Below are 13,305 nucleotides of genomic sequence, written 5' to 3' on the forward strand. Positions count from 1 at the left end.
CTTACATCACCTGGGAAATAACTGTTACTTTGAAAGTCCATGGTGATCTGCTTTTGATTGAGCTGCTGCTTAAAGAAGAAGCAGTAAGCAAGATGATGAAAACAATTATAGATAGCTACAAGCCCACTTGCTACTATATCTACCTTCGTAACTCAATTTAAAACATTCCATTAGACAGCAGGGTTGCAAAATGGTTTTTTTGTCAGAAATGCCACAGATAATATTGCCTTTTTTCCCTTCCAAATTAATGCATTAGATTTCTGAGCTTGAGGACATCCTCAGAGTGCTTGTCTCACTTTCAGGTTGAAGTCTTTTAATAAGGTAAAAGGTGGATAGGCTATCAGCAGGGATAAGCTTAATAGTGAGTTTACCTGTTAAGATTCAAAAAGGCTTCAAAACGTGCATTACTATATAGATGGGATTCACTCACGCACATTTGTTACATCTTAGTTCTTGGTATGCCGTTGCATGTCATGTCAAACATCTCCTTTGGGCTAATAATCCAGGCTCCTTTCAAGCCAGTGAAAAAGGAAAGGCTCTTCCACAAGGCCAATTTCTCCATCCTAAGATTCATGTCAAGGATGGTGGTCAACGCACTGACGTCAAGTGTAGACAACCCTTCACCGCTGAGCTGATGGCAATCTGTTGGCTAGCCTTTTGTCAACATTGGGTGCGAAGTCCTGTTTGAACTGATGCTAGCTGAAAGAGTGTCAGACTACTCTTAAAACATGACCCCTTTTCCTGCCTCTAGACAAGGCATAAATTTATCCTGATCTGAGAGGTTATAAATCATGCTTTGAGGGGCCAAGAGAAAGGAATGTGTTGTTATTATTATTATCCTACTAATTCGAGGAATTAGTACTCCGTGTTTGCGTTTCATTAGCCCCAGTCAATGGAGCCTTAGAGGACCCAGTCAACATCAGCATCTGGGGAGATGTGACACAACGGATGGGTGCAACAGTGAAAAGCAGGAGGGAGCTTGAGTTTTGGAAGAGGTCACAGGAGGGATTTTCCTGGCCTGTCAGAGGAGGGCAGCCCATGCAAGCAAGGCATCATGGAAGAACGAGAAAGAAGCTGACACGCTGATGATTAATGGCAAAGAAAGGAAGGGGTATGAGAGACATTAGATGTACAGGCAGATGGGATTTTGATGGAGTAAAAGAGGGGACTTAAATATCAGAGTCACTATCTCATGTGTCATTGAAACAAGATACCTAAAGCCACCCTGAAAATGGTGCCAGCCAAGGTGCCCCATTCTCCCCAGTGCTGAGTGCTAAAAATGCAGTTTTACTTGGAAGATGATGGGAAAGACATGAAAATCAAATGTGACAGGGACTACTTCATCCTTATTCTCAGAAAGAAGAACTCGAAATGTGTAAGTAGTATTTGTTGATAGCCAATCTGCAAAAAGCATGTTTTCTTTGGATTCAATGTGTGCAGCAAATGGTAGCACGTCAAGCATCACCTACTATAAACATGCCCCTTGGGTGCCTTTATGTTAGAAATGGCTTTGAATATCAGACAACCTTTGTGTAGGTGCTTGCAGCTTTCTAGCCAACTCCAGTGGAATCAGTCAGTAGATAAAATCGTTGTTCCACCTCAGGGTAGAAGCTATCTTTCAGAAACAAAAATACTGGGATTTATTCAGTACTGTAACAAAACTTCTTACTTCTCTATGTTCGGAGATGGCTAAACAAAAACCATGCAGGAATCTTCCCCACTTTTTACAGATGACGGATAGTCACTTCAGTCAGTTGTAGCCATTTAAAAATTAAGGGCATATTCTCAAGAGTTTAATCTTGCTCTGCAGTCAATGTAGAGAGACAGACATCATCGGAGGGGCTGTTTATCCCACCCATTGTGGGGATAAGTTGAGCTGCTTCCTGTGAGCAGTGGAGAGCACCTTACAACTAAATGATTCAGTTTTGGATGGAAAAAATCAAGTGAAGTGAAAAACCTGAATGACTTGTTAAAGGTCACATAGCTCATCAGCAGCATGGTTCCTGAGCTGGGTACCGATTGGTGTCCAGGCTTCAAGCACACCTACCCTGTTTTGACAGAATTTAGAGCAAAACTTATCTAAACTAGGGTGCAACCAGACACTCTAGTTTGGGGCTGCAGCTGCAGCCTAGCAGGTACATGCCTGACTTAGGTTTAACTCAGCTCACAGAGGTGGTTTTGCAGGCACAGAACAGCATGAGGACCTGAAGATGTAATATGGCCTCCCCATCATCCCTGTTGCTGTTAGCTAGTTTAGGGCAACCTCAGGCAGATTCACCTTACACTAGTAGTTACCAGCAATGACTGCAGTGGGGACTTTTTGAGCACTGTCTCTCCTGCAGTACTGCTCCCTTTGGTCAAGGCACTATTGTTTCCTTGACAGATACTGCATGGGCAAATCCTAAGGCTGGGATTTCTCATCCTACCCTGGCAGCCTCTTTAACAGTTGCTAACTAAACCCTGCTCCTGCCTTCTCCAGGTATTCCTTAAATGCAGCACGGTGTAAGCTAAGAAACACTGCAGGTGTAGTGGTACTTTCATTTAATAACAATTTGGGCACCTACTGGTGTCTAGCAGCATTGGTGGCCCCAAAATGTTAATACTTCATTCAGATGAGCCCATCTGCAGGAGATGCTAAGCTGGCCTCCAGATCAAAGACTCCTGTGGACACAAGGGTGGCAATTGTGTAAGCACAGGAAGGGACAATGCCTCCACCCCCCCATCCTCTCCCTCCCTACAGAGTCAAACCAAAGCAGCCACAGCTCACATCATTGATAAGGAGGGGAAGAGGCATTCAGCATGCAACCAGTCACCCTCCCCCCTGTGAAGAAGGCAGTGGTTGGACCAAGGGGTGCAGTCCCAAGTGACTGAATCAGCACAGGGCCTCAGGTTAAGCTCCTGTGAAAAACACCTACTTCAAGGCAATGCCAGGAAGAAAGCTCATCCAGGGCCTCATTTTATTAGGCACTATATCAGCAGTCTGTAATGACTCTTATACCCCAAAATCACTTGAATGCAATTAATGCAATATAAGTAACTGCACATAAACTACACATTTTTAATGAAATACACATGAATGTTGCAGAAGTTTAAGGTCACTTGATGGACAGAGCTAGTGAAATCCTCCCTTCCTCCCAGGCTGGGTGTGGGGCAGCGTATTTCTGACATGTGCCTTTAACACTCCGTGTGTCAATCAACAAAACACAGGGTAAGGTAATTAGTGCTTGTGGTAGCAGCAGATAGAGAGCTCAGAGGAGTTGCCAAATCCTCCCTGGCCTTAATTCTTCCCTCACATACAAGTACACTTACCAGTCAGGAAGAAAAACTAAGCCATTCTGATGTGTATTTTCACTCTTGTCTTTTCCAGCCACTTCCACATCTACAACTGGGACAAGTCATCTCACAAAATGTGACGTAAAGCAGAAAGCCTTCTGTGTAAATGGGGGAGAGTGTTACATGGTTAAAGACCTTCCAAACCCCCCAAGATATCTGTGCAGGTAAGATATCCTATTTGCTTACTTTTGTGGAGCCACCAGGTTCCAGAAATGCTTTTTCTTTAAAGGAGCACCTGAACAATTTCTTAGTTTTTAAGTATGTGGATGTGAAAACCTACCAAGAATGACCTCTGTGTTCTATATATGAGGCATAATAGAGGCTAACCAGGAAATCTTCCCATGTGATACTGGCACAGCAAGCCCCATTGATGTTTACACAGCATGAAGTAACACAACTTGAGCCTTATATTAGAAATAATGAAACAGATACTGTAAACTAAATACACTGCAAATAGCAAAAAAAGCTGTGTGAGTAACTGCATTGGATAAGTACCCTTTATACAGGACAAACTGGTTATTCCTATTGCCTACTCTAGTAACTGAACACTTTCTGATCAGATCGGATTCACAACTGGAGTTTTTGCTGTTGTGTTTAATTGCATAAAAACCAATAAATGTCATGGTACTTGGTGGAGGCTACTATTTCATGTGAGGATCTTGATTCAGGAATTCATATGAGTTTAGTTTTAAGGGTGTGCTTGCACACCTTTCTCAAATCCTGGCCTGTGGTGTATCAGGCTGTTGCAATAGTCCATTATGTTGGAGAACATCCATGAAGATCTACAGCACTGGAGTTCACATCCTGCCTGGTGGTGCACCATAAAGCATTTACATCTGGAGCTGAACTAGTCATAGTGAGTTACTGCTTCTCTCTGGCTTGAGAGGGAACTCAGCATTTAAACCTTGGCAAACACCCTTGGGACCTAGCAGGACTGAGCGGAAAGGGGGGACTTTTATAAGGATATTGCTGGTTTTCAGACAGACAAGAGACAGTGGTCAGTAAAGACTGTCATCTGCTGTAACTACATAGATTTTCAGTCTACTAGGACTAAAAATCAAACACTAACTGTTAAGATGACTCTGGTAGGTGAGTTAGGTGAAGGTCTATGATGCTTTCATAGGTTGGGAAGGCATTGACTGCTTGTCTCTTCAGTTAATTAAAAAGCACCCAGGACAAAAAAAACCCTCACAAATACCAAACCCCACAAATGTTCTGTTTTACTTGTGCGTCTTCTTTTTTTGTAGAAGGATGTTACATGGACTTTATAAGCTTTGTTTTGCTTTGGTTTTTCACAGATTGCTCTGTTGCTGAAAGTGATGAATATTTTATTGATCTTAGAATCATTTTTAGCTGAAGTGAATATGGAAAAGTTACTGGCTCTGGTGGGTTGGATTCTTTTTTGAGAGAGAGAGAAAGATTTGTGTTAAGTTTACATGATCATTATAAGCCAGCTGTACAAGATGAGCAGTTTGCTATGACTCTCCAGGGCATGTACAAGAGCCTACCTGCCTGTTTCAACTTCGTATCCAAACACTGCTCAGAAAACTCCAGGGCAGCAGAGCTGAGCATCTAGCAGACTTGCTAATGATTAGCATTGTCTTGACAGTTTCAGGTACCTCATTTTCACTGGTACGGGGACTTCTCTTTTTTTTTAAATTCAGAGATCTGACTGTGTTTGTTCTTTGAAGTTATACATTGGCTAATTTTTTAATTAAATGTCTCAGAGACACCTGGATGAAGTGGAGATTTTTTTTTCCTTCTTGTAGACAAGAAATAACCTTTAATTCTGGGGCTGGAGTTCAAAGAAAAGGAAATTCCCAAATTTGACAGATGTGCCTGTCTCTGGGTGGCCCAAGACCTATTTGGAAAAAGCATCAGAGCTGTAAAATCAGAGAGGGTGAATCTCATTTACAGTAAGGCAGTGGAAAAGGATTCTTATCCTGAGAACAGTCAGGGCCACCGCTATTTTGCAGGGCCTTTTGCTATGCCCTCTAATACTTGCCAGAACTAAAACTTTGTGTTGTGTAGCAAAACAGGACACAATACAGCCATGTAAGAAATAAAAGTGTGAGTACTTGAAAGTGGGTGTACTGGGAAACTGAAGAGACAAAATATGGTTCTCTTCTTATTTCATTAAAAATACAGATGTCTACTTTTAATTCTAATATTCCAGTGTTAATTAAAATAAGTATCTAACCAGTACACATTGCCTTCATTGTTCTGAGAAAATAAATCTTCCCCCAGAACATGCCTGTGGAAACAGAATGTTTGAAATATGGTACTTGCTCTTCATATTTCTGCCTCAGTAGCAAGTTCACATTTTTCCATATGGTCCATCTGTTGAGAGCAAAAACAAAATTTCTAAAGCATGAGCCATATCATTCTAAATTGGTTTTATCCCTAACCAAAAAAACATGACTCAGATTCACAACAACCATGGAATTTTCCAAGTGATATCTCTGGTTTTGTAAACCCCCAATACTATTTAAAAAAAAGAAGCTCCTAAATCCATCTTCTATTAAAGTCTAGGTATGTATTAAAAAAAAAAAAAAAGTTTTGTAAAATATATATTGTATAATGATCCAAACTGGATCTGATCTTGCTGTCATGGATACTGGTGTGAACTTTGAAAAAATTCCCTGCTTTCAAGAGGTAACCATGTGAAATACTCAAGAAATGCATCAAGACTTAGTAATGCATTGCACAGCTACAGCTATGGTAGCATGTATGTTCCCTACATGTATTTTAATTATGACCCCAGACAGAACAAAACAACCTCTAAATAGGAAAGATGAAAAAGGAAGCTTTGAGACTACTTAAATAAACTAATGTATAAAATTTTCAGAAGTTTCATAGGAACATGAGTCATATTTTGAAAACATCATAGACATTGGAAGCCGGGAAGTTAATGGCTTCCTATGAGACTGAGGTTCCTAAGTCATTTCTGTTCAGTTGGAAATGTATCTCCAAGTTCACTGAAGACAAAAAATCAGATAGCTTCTTCAATAAATACAAAATTAAGACCAGAATTCCTAGTGTTTGCTTCTTCCTTGAAGAAAAATATATATGAATATAATATCTGTTACATTTTTAGAGTATTCTTTTGAAGTATCCTACCATGAAGGCCCTGCTGGTCTGACTAATTGATTTCTTGCTCACAGAGATCATCTTTTCTAGTGCTTTTTTGTTACTGAAGAAATGAATTTACATCCAAATTTCAGTAGGTGAAAATAATGCTTCTCTCTAACAGAAGGATGCTGCTTCTTTTCTTAACAGCAAAAGAGTGAATGATGTACTTTTTAATGATATAGCTATTTTCTATACCCATCTTCATGCAAAGGCCTTGATGAAATAGAAATTGACAGTAGATTCTTGAAAACAGCAAAAAGAGAAAATTTGTTTCCATGATACTAACAAAAGTTCCAGAGATACTCATTCAACAGGCAGGACAGGAATACTAGTTCTGACTTAGGCTATGAAATGGACGACTAAATATGGAAGTGTATTGTATTTCCCATGAAAAAAAAAAATCTCCCACAATGCATTTGTTTATAGGCAGCAGATGAAATGGAAATGTGAGGTCCTGATCCATCCAGCCATTCCTCTCCTGCTGAAAAACAGTTTGATGATATGCATTTGATGTTCTGAGAAGTGCCTTCTGAACACATGCAAATACCACTCTTTGCAACTACTGTGTGTATAGGAAAAAAGCAAATATTTTAGTATATGTGGTTTAGTATTGTGGTTTCACCCAGTTAATAAATAAATAAATAGTCCAAGTAGCCTGTTTTTTTAGGCAGAAAGGAAATTATAAGGCTCTGGCAGCACAAAGGTCTACTTGTTGCCTTGAGTTGCTTGTCTCCAACTTTTGCTAGTGTCATAAAAGAAAATGGTATGTGTGTAATGAACTGGAAAAGAAAGACACAACAAGAAATAACATCTGGAAACTTTGACCTGGACAAGATGTTTTGAAAACGACACCATTGCAAGCTGTTTGTAAAAACACAATCTGCAGTAAACAACCTGCCAAACAACACTGGAAACGGTGCTACACTGCATATCTGACAAAATGCCTTTAGCATTCACACATAATCCTAGGCAGACAGGCTCATCTCAGCTCTCATCTCGGCTGGCCCACCCTGGACCCATTCTTAGTGGCAGGTCCTGCAGTCCATTTCCTGACAATGGTTTCAGGGTGAGTATAAACACACCTGAACTGTTTTCAGCGCCATCTCAACAGGGCTGACCCTGCTCAGTCTGGAAGTGATTTCAGCATTGTCTACCCTAGTGCTCCAGTTGTTTTCATCACCTCCACAGCTGCACCAACATCTGAAAACAAGCACAGATGGAGCAAGCAACCACCAGCAGCCAGCAGCAGGAGCAGAGCCTGAGGCTTTTAATCAGCAGCACGTTCATTAGGATTGTGTAGGGTTGAGCCTGACAAACAAGATGTAGAGGTCCCTATGAAATGAAAGCCAATGCAGGTGTGAATACCAGCTTTCCAGGGATGAGTATTTAACTAGATCACCATAGTGCAAAATAAAACTGAAATCACAGGGGTAAAACATTCTTACTCTTGTTCAGTATCACAGATCAAAATGGCTTCTATCAAAGGCATTTTGCCTTCTATCAAAGATGCAAAAAGTCTTCTATGGTGCCCAGTAATATCACCTTTTCATTACAGAGTTATCCTTGTTGCATTTTTCTCAACAGAATATATCTGTGGAGACTGGGATGTCTCTACCCTGCATACTTATCAAAAGGTAGGACCTTAGCTCTGAAGAACATAAACTCCATTCCTTAATAAAAAATACATCATTACAGCAAATCAGCCCCAAAGAATCATCTGCAGATCCTCAATACATACCTTTATTATACAAAAAATCATTCCTGCCTGGTTTATTTGAACAAGATACTAGCGTTTATGCCTGACACTGGTCCTCTGCCAAAGTGATTTTCTGCAAGTCCCATTTGTACAAGGGCAGCATCCCTGACCCTTAGGGCTAGAGGCAATTGTGGAAGAGTGGAATTTAAAATATCAGGACAGCTTTCAATGCACATGAAACTCGAGTGGACAGAAGAGGTGGAAGATTATTCTGAACAACATGCATTTGCAAATAAGAAGGTTTTTCGGCCCCTGGCGAGTAAATGATGAAGCAGTTTGAAAAGGAGGATAGTACCAGATTGGCAGCAGGAGAAAAAGAGGGGAAGATTCTTGCACCATAGCAAAATCATGGAGAGCATCAGAAATACAGGCAACACAAGTGATGTATTCAAGGATGCAGATATCAGGTAATGTCAGGTTACACGCTGAGTAAGAGTAGGTAGAAGAAGGAGGAGGAAAGAAGATTAAAATCTATAGATGTTTAGTGTGGTGGACAGTCATTCACACTTATGGCTGAAGCACAGGAGCCTGCATTGCTATGGTGATATTCTGGGAGCCTGAGCTCTGCCCCAAAATGGAGAATAAAGGTGAAGGAAGAACTGACAGCCAGCAGCAGAAGAAAAGACAGGCAAAACACAGAAGAGAAATTCCTTCACTATGACCAAGGGGAAAACTGCACTGAAGTTTTCCGCAGAAGAGCTTAGGAACTGAAAGGGAGGACAGCTGTGGGGCTTCAAATTTTGAGAGCACCTCTGCCCTCTCATCTTATTTATTGAATGGACTGACTATTTTTCAATTTGTCAGTCATGTTGAATATACTTCCTGCCTTTGGGTTTGAGTTTGTCTTCTCACTTTTTGGAATTTTTTTTGGCTTTTCTGTGATTGCTGTTTTAACTATTCCCCTTCAAAGGAAATTACTGGAAGACACAGCGTGCTGTTACAGAAATAGGGAAATCATGGTATTTTCACAGGATTTATGTGACTGATGAAAGCAACAGTGTAAATTGCTGTTACACACTGCATTGCAAATTTAAAAACACTCAATCTGGTCCCTTCATGAGGTGGAATAAGCAATGAGCTGATACACATTTTTGCTAGCCCTGATTCTTCTTTCTTTTTCAAAACAGACAAGCAAAAAGACTTCCAAGATTTTTTTCTCTGGTGGATTATTGCTGTAAATTTTGCAAAGTGTTATCTTCTGGAAAGGTTACACTTTCTTGCCCCTTTTCTGATCATTTTTCCCTAACACCTAACCAGGAGGTCACTTAATGCACTCCCATCTCCATAGGCCAGCAGATGTCAGTCTGTTAGTGCAGTGGTTTTGGTGTACTATTGCTTATCACGTTTTTGCCCTTTAGGTGCCAACCTGGATTCACTGGAGCAAGATGTACTGAAACTCTGCCCATGAAAATCCAAAACCAAGAAAGTATGTTAAAATAATCTGAACTTTGCTTTCTTCCCCAACTACAGCAACAAAATCAATAGTACTTGGTGTTTTCACAGTTCAGCTGGAACCGGCCTCTTTATGCAATAATTTATGACTTGATTCTCTAAAGTAAAATTTGTACACCATGGCATTATTGACCTCCAAAATGTTTCTCATTTGTGTTATTTTTGATCTTTCCATCCGTTTGCAGATGCATTTGTATTGCACACACTGGCAGCTTTCTTGTTTGGGAGACTGCTGTTAAGTGCAATCCTAAAAAAGCAAACTCATGGAGATGAGTGATGTACAAATCTTGTGTCCTCACTGCCTTGTGGAAAGTGCATCCTAAAAGCAATTCGGGAATTTGGAATGGTGAATTTCTGTCTCACATCTCGAAACACACTTTGATCTGGATTGGATTGGTTTGGTTTGGGCTGGTTTTAAAGGGGGGGATTTCTTTCCATTTCCACAGAGCAAATGAGTTGCTCTCAACATCTTGAGCCATTTTGACACAGTAAACCGAGATTCAGTTTCTGAAAGTGAACTCACCAAGTCATATCAGTTCACACTGAAGGAGCTTCTTTCTTAGCATATATTCACCTCTTCTCTTTTCTCTGTTTTTTCTCTACCATTTTTTTTTGTTTGTTTTTCCTCTCAGGTGCCCAAATGAATTTACTGGTGATCGCTGCCAAAACTACGTAATGGCCAGCTTCTACAGTACGTCCACTACCTTTCTGTCTGTGCCGCAATAGAAGCATGCTCAGTTGGTGCTGCTTTCTTGTCGCTGCATCTTTCCTCCAATTTTTTTTTTTTTAATCTGTAACTAGATTTGTTGCCTAAGGCCTAATATTGATTGTCTCTGCCTGTTGCATGAAAATGATAACAAAAAGCAATTGCAGTACTCTCCTGGATTGTTTGGCATTGAGGTTATGGGGAAAGGCAGAACTTAGGAACACTGTGAAATTAACACCAAATGGTGTGATACAGACTCTCCACTGACATCAAGTAGTAAAAGTGCAAAAATGACTTTTTGAAAGTCTCACATTTTATTTGCCACAAAAAGCTTATGAGTGTCTACACAGACCAGTATTCCCCCAACAAAGGGACAAGTAGCTAATCCTCTACTTGCATATGAGATTTGTATTTGGACCTACAAGTTAAAGGTAATTGACACACTTTCATCATTTCTAATGAGCACATGCCAAACAGGATCAAAGTGTTCTTCCTCCTCATTGTCCAAATTTCAGGGGAAAGATCACAGAAAGACAAAGAAAAGGGGGAGAGACGGCATAAACAATGGGGTCTGACACATTTATTCATGGGTAACAGGTGCAAGAGATCAAGTATTTCAGAGCCAGATTAATTGGCCAAAGAAATGTACCAGACAGACACACACACAGACACACACACACAGAGGAGTCTGTCTGTGTCAGACTGCTGGTAGAATCAGCACTGCAGTCACATATCTCCTAAGCTTTCCCATGGAGGGACAAGTTAATTATTATTACTTGTCAGGGAGGAAACAGAAAGTACACTGAATATTTATTTTCTCTCATTGGCTATAGCAAAGTCAAAGGTAACATATAAGAAAATTGCTTAGATCTTACATTTTAATGCATGTGTACTATTCATAATTAATTGTCGCTGGCATCAGAATGTACTATGATCTAAGAGCAGTATTATAGGAACTATTTTTTTGATGTATTACTTGTCAGCACAGAAAGATTTCAGAGACTTTAGGCTAGCTTAATTTAATTTCCATTAGTATATAGGACAAAGAGCTGTTAGCATGTGCTGGACATTTTGGAGCCTGAAGAGATGCATAGGTTTTCTCTTATACTGATGGATGAAAAATGCCCATACATAATTCATACTGCCCATCATGGAAGCTACCCATGTAAATCCCAAGGGTGCTGACTGGAGACCAGACCTTCCAGCATTCAAGTGTGTATTTTATGTCCTGTTTTAAAAGCTTTACTAGTGTGAGTTATTTTTAAAATGCCTCTGGTAACTATGGATTTCAAAATTTTTATGCTGTTACAGTGTTTAAGTTTACCAAATGTTAGATTTAAATGGCCTTTTCTGTGTATTGTGGTGAAAAGTGCAGTTAAGGTTTTCTGATCGTAAAAGAATCATTTAAAAGGAGGTAGTGTAAAAATATGAGATCCATTTTTTTGCTGCTGAATTTACCCTGAAAACCATGGAAGAATTGTATGTTGATCATAAATTCATTTTCCTAACCAGAAAAAAAAAGGGCAGAGGGGGGAAGGGGGAAGGGGGAGTAGTTGGGTTTTTCTTTATTAGTTTTTCAGTTTCCTAACTCTAGTTCTAGTTAGGATTTTTAAAGGAATCTGTGAGCAGTAGACACCAGGCTGAGATTTTCTAAAGTTGCCTCCATGGGAAAAGCATAGATGCCCTTGCCTTGCTGCAGGACTTATGCTCAGCTGTAAGTATTTATGCTGGTCCAGCCCTCCTCTCCTTGAAATGCACTGGAAGGAGACCACACTGCTACCTACCTCAGGCTACTCTCAGGCAATGGCTCTGAGACTCTGGCACTTCCGCCTACCCTGCATCTGCAGTATAATGTTGGGTTTCTTGAACTGCTACAAATCTTAAAAATACACTTTTGGGAAGGGTCCAGTGAGTGTACATTTATATCTAACCAAAAAAATAAATGAAGAAGCATTTATATGACTTTTTATTATTACACCCAACGCAGACCAGAGTATACAATTAAAAATGGGACTTAGATCTTCAGGCAAATGTTGCATTTGGAGCTTAAAGCCAAGTTCATACCTTGCACCAAGTGTTGTGGGTGATTAACTTAGTTCTGTAGAGGCAGCTTTTGCAAAGTATAGAGCAAATCAGGATGTTAAACAGCATAAGTGCCAGTAGGAAATGAAAGTGTACATGTGAACTATACAGTGCTATCTAATTTTATTTTCTTTCAGGAGGGTCTTTCTTCATTTGGAAAGAAAGGGTCAATGGGGTTCCACACCAAGTGTGCCTACTGATGAGCTGTCACTATCTTAAGGCTCTGTATTTGGCTGTTGAGAAAAAGTTAACTTCAGAAATCTGCCCTAGAGTTGGTATTTGTAAGAGTCCTGAACTTATGAGCTTTGCTGAGGGCCTGTTGCAAGATCAAAACAAGGCTGATGCTAAGCATTCTAGAAATCCCCTGTCCCAACAGAGTGCAAGGCTAACTGGCTTATCTTGGCAGTGGTTTGGTTATCCCTGGAGGATTCAGTTATGAGGGTGCACTAGAAATAGGTTGAAAAGAGACACAGGAAATGAGGTGGATCTCCATTTTAAGAAAAGTTCTTCCATAGAAATGTCTTTCCTTTCTGTAAGTGGAAATCTGAGCATAACTGGGAATGGATGTGAGGGAGACTACTGGAAAGCACATGTTTAGGCTCACTGTGCCTTGGCTTCCAGCTTTGCAAACACACTAAACCATGGGACAACCTGTTGTGGCCAAGAGATGATGGCTGTTAGGTTCCCCACTTCCACAGTGACCTCCAACACTGCAGCTACACAGTTTTTCTCCTTCAAGTGGTCCTTACTGCCACTGGAGACCAGGGAACACTAAAGAACAAGCTGTGCTAGTTTTGCTGGTCTCTGGAGTCTGGCTGGCAGACCCTGTAATGTCCTTTCTTTG

General features: G+C 40.4%; 1 protein-coding gene across 7 annotated transcripts in view; it reads left to right on the forward strand.

Moving 5' to 3' along the window:
* Positions 1 to 13,305, forward strand: part of NRG1 (neuregulin 1) — a 183,233-nt gene that overhangs the window by 150,716 nt on the left and 19,212 nt on the right. For 4 of the 7 annotated variants that reach the window (XM_075020270.1, XM_075020272.1, XM_075020271.1 and 1 more), the window contains 2 exons: positions 3,368 to 3,497; positions 10,306 to 10,364. In XM_075020270.1, coding sequence (XP_074876371.1) covers positions 3,368 to 3,497; positions 10,306 to 10,364 — 189 coding nt within the window. Of the gene's footprint in view, positions 1 to 3,367; positions 3,502 to 9,579; positions 9,648 to 10,305; positions 10,400 to 13,305 lie in introns of those variants that run through there. The other 3 variants (XM_075020273.1, XM_075020269.1, XM_075020274.1) reach the window with 3 other exon arrangements.

The sequence above is a fragment of the Buteo buteo genome, chromosome Z, assembly GCF_964188355.1.
Source record: "Buteo buteo chromosome Z, bButBut1.hap1.1, whole genome shotgun sequence".
Classification (NCBI taxonomy): Eukaryota; Metazoa; Chordata; class Aves; order Accipitriformes; family Accipitridae; genus Buteo; species Buteo buteo.